Source organism: Patagioenas fasciata, chromosome 2 (genome assembly GCF_037038585.1).
Source record: "Patagioenas fasciata isolate bPatFas1 chromosome 2, bPatFas1.hap1, whole genome shotgun sequence".
NCBI lineage: Eukaryota > Metazoa > Chordata > Aves > Columbiformes > Columbidae > Patagioenas > Patagioenas fasciata.
In genome coordinates this window covers 88831154-88842897 of record NC_092521.1, presented here as the reverse complement: position 1 = coordinate 88842897, position 11744 = coordinate 88831154, and the positions used below count along the sequence as shown (strand labels likewise).

Sequence of the window (11744 nt, the reverse complement as noted above, 5' to 3'; positions counted from 1 at the left end):
TAACATCTATCTTGTTCTACCTGTGCCCTAGAAAAATTAAATTTAACTCCCTACTCAGTCACATTGCAGATGCAATAGATGTAGTAAAAGAGCAGGTATTGTCATTGCCAGTGAGGGTCCAGGTGACTGTGGTAAGGGTAGTGGCCAGGACCCTGGTTATCTGAGCCACAGCATCTCATAAGGGAGCTCGTTCTGCTCCTGGGCTGTTTTCGGGTTGGTATTCTGCTGCTCCTTTGTTCCTTCAGTAGTCTGCAGCTTCTGAGCTGTCTGAGCTAGAGAAGTGGAGGCATATATCTGAGGTAAGAGCTTCATGACCAGTCAAGGTTCAGCAGCAGATATAATAGAAAGTATGCTTGTAAGTGGGTTTGGGTTTGCTTTTTGCTTTGCCTAGTAGGTATGTTGGGTTTTTTTGTTTGATTGGTTTGGTTTTTTTGTGTTTTGGGTTTGGTTTGGTTTTCCTTATTGTAGTTGCTGAAGCAGAACCTGGTGACTACAGAAGATCCCCATTTGCTGGTGTGGTGTTTTCTTTTGCTGAGGATGGATTCAGAGTCCTGACCCTCTGAAAGCTAAATGGAGGGATCAGGGTTGGGGAGGCAAGATGCAGGCAAGACCCATCCAGGAATGATCCCCGTTGGGCAGGTAAAGGTTGCAGGTTTCAGCACAATGCAGGCTTGTGCCAGGCAGGGCAGCTTCAGCCTGTGTCTATGTCGTTGTACAGACTGGAAAATCTGCCTTATGCCTGTTAGACGACCCTCAGGTCTTTACAGAATCATAGAATAAATCATAAAAAGTCCTGAGTTGGAACAGACCCACAAGGATCATTGAGTCCACTTCCTGTCCATGCACAGGACAACCCCACAGTTCACACCAGGTGTCTGAGGGTGTTGTCCAGTCTCTTCTGGAACACTGCCAGGCTTGGAGCCGTGACACCTCCCTGGGGAGCCTGTTCCAGTGCTCCACCACCCTCTGGGGGAAGAACCTTTTCCTCATGTCCAACCTGAACCTCCCCTGGCACATCTTCCTGCCATTCCCTCAGGTTCTGTCATTGGTCACCAGAGAGAAGAGACCAGCGCCTGCCCCTCCTCCTCCCCTTGTGAGGAAGCTGTAGCCCCATGAGGTCTTGCTGCAGTCTCCTCTTCTCCAGGCTAAATACGCAGAGTGACCTTAGCTGCTCCTTATACAATTTCCTTTCCAAACCCTTCACTAACTTTGTAGCTCTCTTCCGGACACTCTCCAGTAGCTTTTTTTTTTTTTTTTTATAGTGTGGTGTCCGCATCCCAAGATATTCAACAGAACTGACCAAAATACTGAACCCTGGGGAACACTGCTTGTGATCGACTGCCAACTGGATTAGGCTCCATTTGCCACAACTCTTTGGGCTTGGCCATCCAGCCAGTTCTTTATCCATCGCAGAGTTCACCCATCCAGGCCATGAGCTGCAGCTTCTCCAGGAGAACGCTGTGGGATACGGTGTCAAAGGCCTTGCTGAAGTCTAAGTACACAACTTCACATTGACAGGAAAATTAGCATGAGATGAAACAGAAACTATCTATTTGCCTTATCTTGGGTATGTTCATTTCTGATCTGTTAAAGTAAGATTAGTACAGCAAAGCAGTTTTATTTAAGCAGATGCCAAGAAATAGGGTCATCTTTTTAGAATATTATTCCTTCCGAAGATTATCAGGGTCCTAGAGCAACTTTCTCATGAAGAGAGACTGAGAGAGCTGGGTTTGTTCAGCCTGGAGAAGAGAAGGCTGAGGGGTGATCTCATCAATATTTATAAATATCTCAAGGGTGGGTGTCAAGAGGATGGGACCAGACCCCTTTCAGTGGTGCCCAATGACAGAATGAGGGATAATGGGCACAGACTGAAGCACAGGAGGTTCCATCTGAATGTGAGGAGAAACTTCTCTACTTTGAGGATGCCAGAGCATGGAAACAGTCTGCTCAGAGAGGTCGTGGAGTCTCCTTCTCTGGAGGCATTCAGACCCGCCTGGACACGTTCCTGTGCGATCTGCTCTTGGTGAACCTGCTTTAGCAGGTGGGTTGGAATAGAAGATCTCCAGGGGTTCCTTCCAACCCCAACCATTCTGTGATTTTTAAAATTAAAGCTATTACATTATTTCATTGCAGCCTTCAGCAGGGCGACATGGGATCCAGGAATATCACTTGTGGAAAAGTTCTGAAGAGCCAAACCCTTCAATAAAATGGAATGTGGCTACCAACTTCTATGAATGTAATGTCGCTATGAAATACTAAAAAAAAAATTGGTTAGTACATTTAGTAGAATTCTTTTTAGCTACACATTATTACTCTGTTAAACTTGATTCAGTAATTTTGCTCTCACAGTACATTGCAACATCCTAACCAGGCACTCCATTAACCGAGAGCATTCTAGCAAGCATCTCATGTTTTTGCACTGCTGTGGTCTTGGTAATTGCCTTTTTTGGATAACACAGGACCCTCTGTACATCTATACTAAACACACGTATTGCAAAATCCACTTAGGTCAAGTACACTTCAGTCTGTTTTCCCCTTTTGTGTTTGTCCAAAGATAAAACAATGCAATACAGTCAACGCTTCAATCACATGACATTTGTTTTCTCACTTTTTACTATAGAATGATAGAAAGCCTAAAGTCGTCATGACCACAACATCAGACTTTGTTCATAAAATAAATCACTGTAGAAATCACAGTGTGAGATTTATCTAGCCATTCTCTTCTAAGACATACAATTATTTTTCTGTTGTGGGGACTCAATTTAAATGATGCTGAGTTTGTTGAAGCCCCACGTAATTTGTTCTAGCTTTTGATTAGATATACTCCTAAAACTGCATACCTGATTTCTAGTTTGGATTGGTCTAATTCCAGCTTCCAGCTCGCAAAGCTACTGTTTTGGAAACAAACTGCTTACTGTTACTAAACTCTTTCCCATGGAAGTACCTCTTGATGCTTAGAGAAAACAGCAGGTCGAGTAGTTTGGTCCCTTGCAAGGTATGTTTTCCACACTTCATGTATTGCTTTAGCTCTACAGTGGAGCATAATGTTTCAGCATCCTTTTAAAGGAAAGATTGCCAGAACTGCACATGATTTCTCAATAAGTACCTCAACTGCTGCTGTGTATTCTGCACCAACTTAAGTAGATTTTTTTTTTAATTAATATTGTGGATTTATCTTGTTCTTTAATGAATTACCATAGTAATTCAGGCATCATGCATTACACAGACATGGCAGCCTTTTCTTTTATAGATAAAGGGATGTAGAGAAAAGCTGTTCTAACACTCTGGAGTGTCCCTCTATGCAGAGGGAGACCAGCTGGCTGCATTGAATGAACACCTCCCCTTGCTCCTTCTCTATGTGCATGCACATACTGAAATTGCAGCCATGTGAGGCATCTCCACAGACTATTATGAGTCTGCTTTATTTAGCAATTGAATTTTTGTTGAGTAGTGTAATTTACTGTATTTTTCCTGCATATGTCAGTGTTTGGAAAAACCATTTTTATATGAACTTCTGAAAGGGTGCTAGTATGTTCCCAGCATTTAACTTCCTCCCATCAGTGAGTAACAGGAAAAGCAGAATGAGTCATCAAAGAGGTGGAATATTTTTCCTTTAAAAGCAAGTATTTTTCATGTGTCTGTGGATTTTGGACATTGCCTGCTGCCAAACTGGGTGAGCTGCTCTCCTCTCCACAATCCCTCTGTTATGCCTTTTCACCATCTATTCCACAGCAACTGGAAGGTGGTTTAAGGAACTAGGTCACTGGCAAACTAACCTTACCAAAAATTCTCCTCTTGATTTACTGCTCATCAACAAGTCAGGCAACTAGTAATGGTAGTGTAAGGGAGGGAGCAGAAAACACACGGGAGGAAGAAGACAAGGGGAGCAGCATCCTCCACCCCAACCGTGTCTGAAAACTGTACTCTTAATTCCCTGATAAAATCAAATGCAAGAGAGAAGCAGCAGATGAGGTTCAGGGTTTACGTATTGTAATGTTGAGTTGTGCAGTGCCTAAACTTAGCACAATTAATATCTTAAAATGAGAGGTAGACATCAGTGTAACATAGACACTTGTGAAAGGATTACCATTATTTTTACCTGCTATATTAGGCTATTCCTCTGCCCACCTAATTCTGCAGACTACTACATTTAATATTTATTTTGCAGTGGGGTTATTATAAGAAATGGAACAAATACAGGCTACCATCTAAATACCATCGCTATACATGTTTTTATTATTTTTTTTTAATGCTGATGACTAATAAAGCAGATGGAACAAGAAACTCATGGTATTGGAGGCACAAAGAAATAAAGCTGGGTGTTTTGGAGCAAGAATGGCTGATCACAGCTCAAATTTTTGTTTGGGAATTAAGTGTCTAATTCACAGCCATTGCAAAGCACGCCTTGTCAGAAAAGGCCTTATGTTATTCTGAGACCCTGTTTCTGTTAGGTGGAAGCTTATGAAGAAGTTGGAGAACTTTCTAGCACATACAGGGTTTCCCACAGAAAAAAGAAAAAGAAAAAAAAAAAAAAGCAATGTGTCTGTACTTGAGAACAAGCAAGATTAAACCAGAAAAGTCTTCTGCTTTTCTAGTCTCTGAGAACGAATCCGGAGCGCCTCCTTCTGACTTGAAACATTACTCCAAATCAACACTTAAAGGAGAGGTCCCACAAGAATACTTTGCTACTCCCATTCAAAGTGTCATTTTCCTTGAGACCTATACAGAGGTGGGATAGGTAAAGCTGAAAGAGATTGAGTACCTAAGTTTGTCCTTTTAATGCAGATCCCTATCCCCCTGTCTCCTTCATGTGGGAGAATCCATCTCTCATACTTATGGCACTAAAGTCATTGGTTTATTGAAGACATACTACATTAGGAAAGGCTCAAAATAAGATTTTCAATGCATACATCTCTAGAGGCCTATAGCTTTTTGGCAAATATCACATAGTGTATTTTAAGATAGATGTCATTTTAGTGAGGCCTCCTAAAGGTAAAACAGGCCTGAATTTGATGTTAGAAAGGAAATAATTAATGTTTTTTAGGTTTTTATCTCTAATTTGGCTCCTCTCAGAGAGTGATTTTTACAGCAAATTAACACATTAGGATAAACTCTAGTGAAAATATGCTCATCTCTTGTCCTCAGTGCTTGCCAATGGAGATGGTAGTGAGGAGGAAAATCTAATTTTCAAAATAACTTCCACTAAGGGCAAGAATATCTTCCAAAGAAGAGAATGGCATTTGTTGGATTGTGTCTGATGAAGAAAAGGAATGGATGGTCAGCTTTGAACTCATAAGAAACTGGGCAACACAGAGGCACTAAAACAAGCCCCACAGCACTGGATGCTTCAGTGCCCTCTTCGTTGACCTCCACGAATGACTTCTGGATGGCCTGGGACACAACCAAACCATCTTTCCTAGAGATTCCTGACAAATCAGCTTTTCCCCAGTCAAAAACATTCATCACTCCCATCTCCTGGAGAGTTTTGTTGAGAACATAACTTTCCTCCATCTTGAACTGCGGCAGGTACACCTTCACTCTCAGCTGTTGCATCCTAGGGAAGCTGGTCCATTCTACTAGTTTTTCATGTGTGAGGGTGCATTCAAGCTGTAAGGCAGTATTGATAATAACGGTTGACATCATAATGAATGGAAGAAAAAAAATAATAAGGTTCAGTTTTTCCTGCTTCTCTGACCACACTGAAGCAATGTTAAAGTGCTGCTTTGCAGCCCCTTAGGTATGCTACTAGAGGAGAAAGTAGTATTACCTGTTCTAGGCCAGCAAAGTCCTCACAGACAACTTCAGGAAGAAGAATGAACATGCTCAGTTCATTATTAAAGTATGGGAGCTCTATCACTTTCATTTTCGATTCCTCTATGATGGCCATGTTAAAATAACCTTCTTGAAACATCATCTGCACTGTCCTTTTCTCATTCTGGAACACATGAAATATACTAAGCAGAAAATACAGAGATACAGAAATGATCGCTCTGGTTTCAGTATTGAGATTAGAGTTCAGTCCAGAAAACTATTTACAATGGTCATGGGTTTGATGTATTTGTAGCATTGATGTGTTCCTCCCTCTAAACTGTAGTTATCCATTTTAGAAGCATAAAACTTATTTTTCCAATTTTATTGATTCCAGATTACTCGCAACTCCCTTGTTATTCCTTTTTCTGGCATGTCAGGTGAGGAAACTGATGCACGTGATGCAAACATGAATCTGAATTCTTCATTAATAACGTATGCATTCTCCTGAGATAATTTGTCTCTAGCTTATTTTTTCCTGAAAACACTGTTCTGTTGGTAAACAGTAGCAGAGGAACAGAATCCTCAAATTCAGTCCCAAAAGTAGATTTTTTTTTGAAACAGCATTTTCAGTTGTGAAATTCCCAACTAAGTGACCTCGACCCAACCAGGATCTCAGCTGCACAAGAGCCACTTCTGATGGGAAGTGATAGAAACAGTTACATGTTTGGTTATCAAACTGGAGAGAAGATGTAGCTTTCCATTGTTCTAGCTGAAGACCCATGTTTTCTCTTGGGATAACAGCAAGGAGGAAAGCTCCCATCTGTTGTTACAGGAGGCTGACATCTGATTTCCACCCCCAGATATTTCAGTTCCTGCCCACACTGTACCTTGTTCAGTCGGAAATATGTTTCTTTAGTGTCCTCTTTCTTAAATTCTACTGCCCACTTTCCTTTAAAATATATAGCATTGACCAGGACAAGGACGGTGGAGGGATCAATAAACCCGGCAGCAAATAGGTCTTTGATTTTACCTTTAAAAACAATAAATTAAGAATTATTACTCTGTTCAGGCAATCAGCTGCATTTGATTATTAATAATTAGTCCTGTAAATCTGAAACATAGAATAATGCTCTCAGACAAATAGCAAAAAGTTTTTGTACAGCTTTCAAAGCCAGGAACTCAAGGCATTTTTGTATTTCTTCCTACCTTTCTTTCCTATTGAGCAAAAAAAAATGCAGTAAGTGTTTAATACATGGAAAACTTTCTGTCTTTGAAAAAAAAAGGAAAAAAAGTAGACACTGAAATTCAGATGTGATATTCCTAACTAGCTGGATTGCAAACCAAACAAGCTGCACTTATCCTTCTTTACCTTTTGTCTCATTTTCCACCCAGATGTTAATCTTTTCTCTGGCTTCTTCTTCAGTGTATTTAAAATTGACTGCTTCCAGTTCTGCTCGATAGAATTTCTTTGTGGAATCCAAGTATTTCTGGAAAGTACAAATGACAGAATTTTGTCACAGCAAGATGATTTTTATAAGATTGATAGTTTCATGGTTTCCAGGTAATTCCATGTAGTAGATCAGCAAGAAACAGCAAGAAAGGAATGAGTAAAACAGACATATGTGAAAAAATTAATTTAATTAACTCAAGCTTGCAGTTTTTAGAGAGAGATTATTTATAACAAATCGTATTTGCAAACATACTCTTCTGTATTTTCAAGCTGTACTGAACAGCAGAAATGTCTCATCACAGTAAAAAATATCTAAGGCCAAAACTTAGTACCTTTTTTTATGTTTACATATCGTTGTTATGCTGTCTGTCTTCCCCTAACCACCAAATGAAGAAGGTTGCCTTATTTTGAACAAATAATTGGGATTGATAATATCACAATGAGATAATGTGTGTGTATGTATATAGATATTATTCTGTGTAGATAGATACACTGTAAAACTTATAACTTATATTAAATATAGAACTTTTCAAGCCTACTGGTCACCTTTTTTTGACTCTGAAAATCTCTCTTTACATAGAATGCAAAGTTCTGGAAGCAAGATGAAATCTTGACTTCAAAAGAGAAAGATGGTAACAGAGATAAAATAGAACTGTCTCTAGCAATACTCTTACACACACCTTACATATGGTTTCCTGAGGAGATGATTTGTATGTACTTGCATTGCCTGGGCTGTCATTGTTACACAGGGATGTTCTGAGATGGTCAATTCCACTTAAATTAGACTGACTGACAAAAATCTCAAAGATGTCACTTTCTTCTAAGCCTTGTTTGAAAAGGCAGCAGGAATCAGAACATCCCATATTCACATAGATTCTGAAGGAAAGGTGGAAGAGTGAGTACAAACATTTTATTAGAAACAGAGAAGACTCCAAGGGAGAAAAAGAAGTCTTCTGTTGGTCACAGAGGCTTGTTCCTTGGATAGAAATGATGCAACAAGCACCTGGCAGTGCCATTGTGTTTAAATTCCCTTTGTACTCTATGATGGGAGAGATTCTGCTGAGTTCTTAACTTCCAGGAGCTGTTAAAATGGACACCATGGCCACCTACCTGGAAGAATGGATAAGTAATTTCTCCAAAGAGCCTGTTGGCAATGGTGAGCGAGCAGCCTGGTCTGGGTTCATTGACTGCAGCTAACAGAGCCCGGAACTGGGAATGGACTCCTCCAGCTTCTTCGCACTTCAAACAGGAAAAGAGAAGTTTCATAGTAGGCTTGAGCTTTCATGTGCGAAGCTGGACCTGAGGGTAAATTTCAGCCTCTCTCTATATGAGAACTCTGAGCGCACCCGGTTGAAACAGGAGTTAGAATAAATGCATCAGGACATCACCTCCAACTGTCCCGGTACCAGATGTACAGAATGACACATTTCCCCGTCAGCCCTACACTAGTCCACCTCCAAATCACATTGTATCCTGCAGTGATGGCTCTGCACACACTGAGCAAAAGTCTGCTGGCTTAGAGCCTGGGAAGGGCAAGCTCCAAGGTGCCTTTAGCATGGCCTGTAGACAAATCTTCGCAGGTAGTAATTTAAGCACTTATCAGATTTTAGATTGGTACTGCTGGTTTGGTTAGGAACCTGTAATGAGAAGGCGTAGCTGTTGAAATGTGTCATCTCACAAGGCTCCTTAAAGAACTAATAAAAGAATAGTAATAAGCAGGTTTGGGAATCTATACAGAGAGGCTACTCAGCCCTGCCATGCTTTCTAATTAAGTGATGGTTTGCAAGGAGAAGGGCTGACAAACCAGCACCTGTTGCTTCATCTCAAAGTTGCAACTTTGTCTTACCTTCTCAGAAGGGTATTCACTTCCCTGGCTTGTATTGCTCGAAACTTCACTGAAATGAAATACCTGCAATGTAAATGTTGAGTGAATGCAGCTCAGCATCAGTACCACAAAACTAAAATTGTGTTTTGTAAGCATATCCCAAAATGCAGCCAGACATGGTCGATGGGGAAAGTCCCATTTGTCCTTTATCATGAGATCCTTGCAAGTGAACAAGAAGTTTTTGTAGAGGCTGAGCTCATGAAATCTTTGAAATATTTCTTCTTAAGAAAGAATACTTTGGGTATCCAGTGAAGGCAGAAGACCCCATCAAAGGGAACCATCACTTCTGAGCCCTATAGAGTGGAGGGTTACCTCCAAAACACTTCCTTTACCATTGATATATTCGTTGAACAATCTATTACTGTAACAGTGTTTAGTCTGAAAGAGTTTGTTGTTAGGAATAGCATAAGAGAGGATATTTTTAAAGGGCCGTCTGTGTGCATCACTCCTTCGGATGCTTAGGAGCTACATCAGATGGTACTATCAGCCTCTTTGCTCATGTCTTGCCACTTGTCCCATTTTCAGAGTAAAGGAAACCCACCTTCTCAATTTCTTCGAGTGTGCTGCCCCTGGCTCCAAGGACAACCATACCAAAGGCAGCTGAGAGACTTAGCGGAGAGAAGAAGATGTTTTCATTTCTTTTCCTTTTGCCCAGCTCTCTGAAAAAGTCGAGACAGAACTTGGCATTGGCTGCACTGAGAGAGCACATTGTGGCGCTGCGATTGCCTGCTACAAGGGAAAGAAAGATTTAGGCTTCTCATCCTTACACCTGCTGGGCTTAAGATACCTTGGTAGAGCACAGTAAGGTTTTCTGCAGTAGCATGGTTGAATTGTTCAGCACTTCCCAGAAGATTCCTGATTTACCACATCTGGCATTTCACAGTGAATGTGAAAACCAGCACCCTGAATGGTAGGAGAAACACATTTTCGGAAATAGTATTCTGAGTTCAGCTGTTTCTCCAGCTCAAGCGATAGCTATGGCTTTGTCACTTAGCCCTAACTTTGTCCTAATCACATTCCCAGACCACTTTATGTCCTGATCTTTCTTGCCTCTAGTCATCTAGGCCTAGTACTTATAATTACACCCCTTGATCATACCTCACTCTCAATGTCTCTCTCTAAAATCTTTGTGTGTATTAGTCAGCTGTGCCTTATGTACTATATCTTTCTAAGGCTGGTTGCTTAAGAAACATCTGCCAGGAAATCAAACTACAGATAGGTTCACTTAGCAAGATTTCCAACAAAGGCGTATTGTGAATTAGTGGAAAATTCCAGTCATTTTTATTTTATCTGTAGCTTTAACACTTACCCCAGATATACTTCAGTTATGATCACAGTTTCTACTAGCAGATGATCTTGAATGTTCTCCAAAGCTCTTTACATCTTACACCTAGGTCAGAGTTCCTTTCTTATGAAAGCCTTTGCCAGTGTCTTCATCCAGTAAAGTGATGCAGAGGCATCTGATCCCTTAGAAAGTCAGTTCAGTATTTTAGAGTTTCTGTTATTCTAAGTCACTTTTGTTTTGACTCTTACTGAGTCTGAACAACTTTCTCCACAGATGTGGAAAATACCTCTCCCTTATTACACATGAAGAATTAAATTATCTGTATCAGTATTAATAAGATGGAATGGTGTAGAAAGATTATGCTCTCATAAATAGCCAATCTGGGTCATTCAGAAGAAGAGGGAAAGTTTTGGTTTTAACCTTCTCTAGAAAACACCTGCTAAAGCCATTATACAAGTTAAGCACTGCTTCATCACACAGCCCATACATACAGATATGTACATCACTAATGCACACACCCACCTTTAGATATTCCATAGTTTTATCATTTTAATGTAAAGGTTAGAATAAAAGGTCAGGGACATATTTACCTTCTCCTCAGGACCGATGGTGTCAACTTGACTGTTGAGCTTCATGACAGGACTTCTGGAGCAATAGGATATAAAGCCATTGCCACTCCCAGTGGCAGCATAATTTTTACTCATGATGAATCACACTCCTGTCTGTTGCAAACAGCTAGTATAATTAGGGGATCTTTTGTGGAATCTTGAATTTTCCTTATCATTAGGAGTCCAGAAAGAAGTCATAATTTTAAAGGCATGCTGAGATATAAAAATAAATCTGCCTAGTTAAATAGAAAACAAACTCCTAGAAACAAAGGAGACTTCAGGGTTTTTACCCGTAAAAATAAATTCTACAAAATTTTATGGGTGTTGATGTCAGAAGTGGCACCATTCACTGCAAACACATCAGTCATAAGGTGCTCGTAAGTTTTTTAATTTTCCAGTTTGAATTTTCTCCTATCATTTTCTTGGGGGAAATAGAAATTTTTAAAGCACTGTTCATTTGAGTCCTGAGGACAAGTGGGTTAGAACTGCACAAATTTCACCTGAAGGGAAGAAAGCCATGGAATCTGGGTTTAATTGCTAGATGTTGGGGCAAGAAAACTTTCTAAAGAAGTGTCTTGCCTGGTTTCTGCTGAGGAAGTGGTTGGTCTCCACACAGTCACTTCAAAACCCTCCTCATGTTGTCACCTAAAGGAACCTGGAGAGCAGAACTGGGCAGATGCTGTTCCCTTTCTTGCAATGGTGGGCTTTTCTCTGCATTCTTATTTTTGACACTAGGCATAGCACAGTGGTAGGAAAAATGTTGTG

At 40.4% G+C, this 11744-nt stretch overlaps 1 protein-coding gene across 1 annotated transcript; it reads right to left on the bottom strand.

Annotated features, from left to right (window-relative positions):
- Positions 1 to 5202: 5202 nt before the first annotated feature.
- Positions 5203 to 9795, bottom strand: LOC136098615 (serpin B4-like). Its single transcript, XM_065832172.1, has 7 exons — positions 9628 to 9795; positions 9048 to 9110; positions 8312 to 8440; positions 7121 to 7238; positions 6639 to 6781; positions 5768 to 5935; positions 5203 to 5607 (listed from the first exon to the last, which is right to left on the bottom strand). The coding sequence occupies exons 1-7, from the start codon at positions 9793 to 9795 to the stop codon at positions 5203 to 5205; spliced, it is 1194 nt and encodes a 397-aa protein (XP_065688244.1).
- Between the last annotated feature and the right edge of the window lie 1949 nt (positions 9796 to 11744).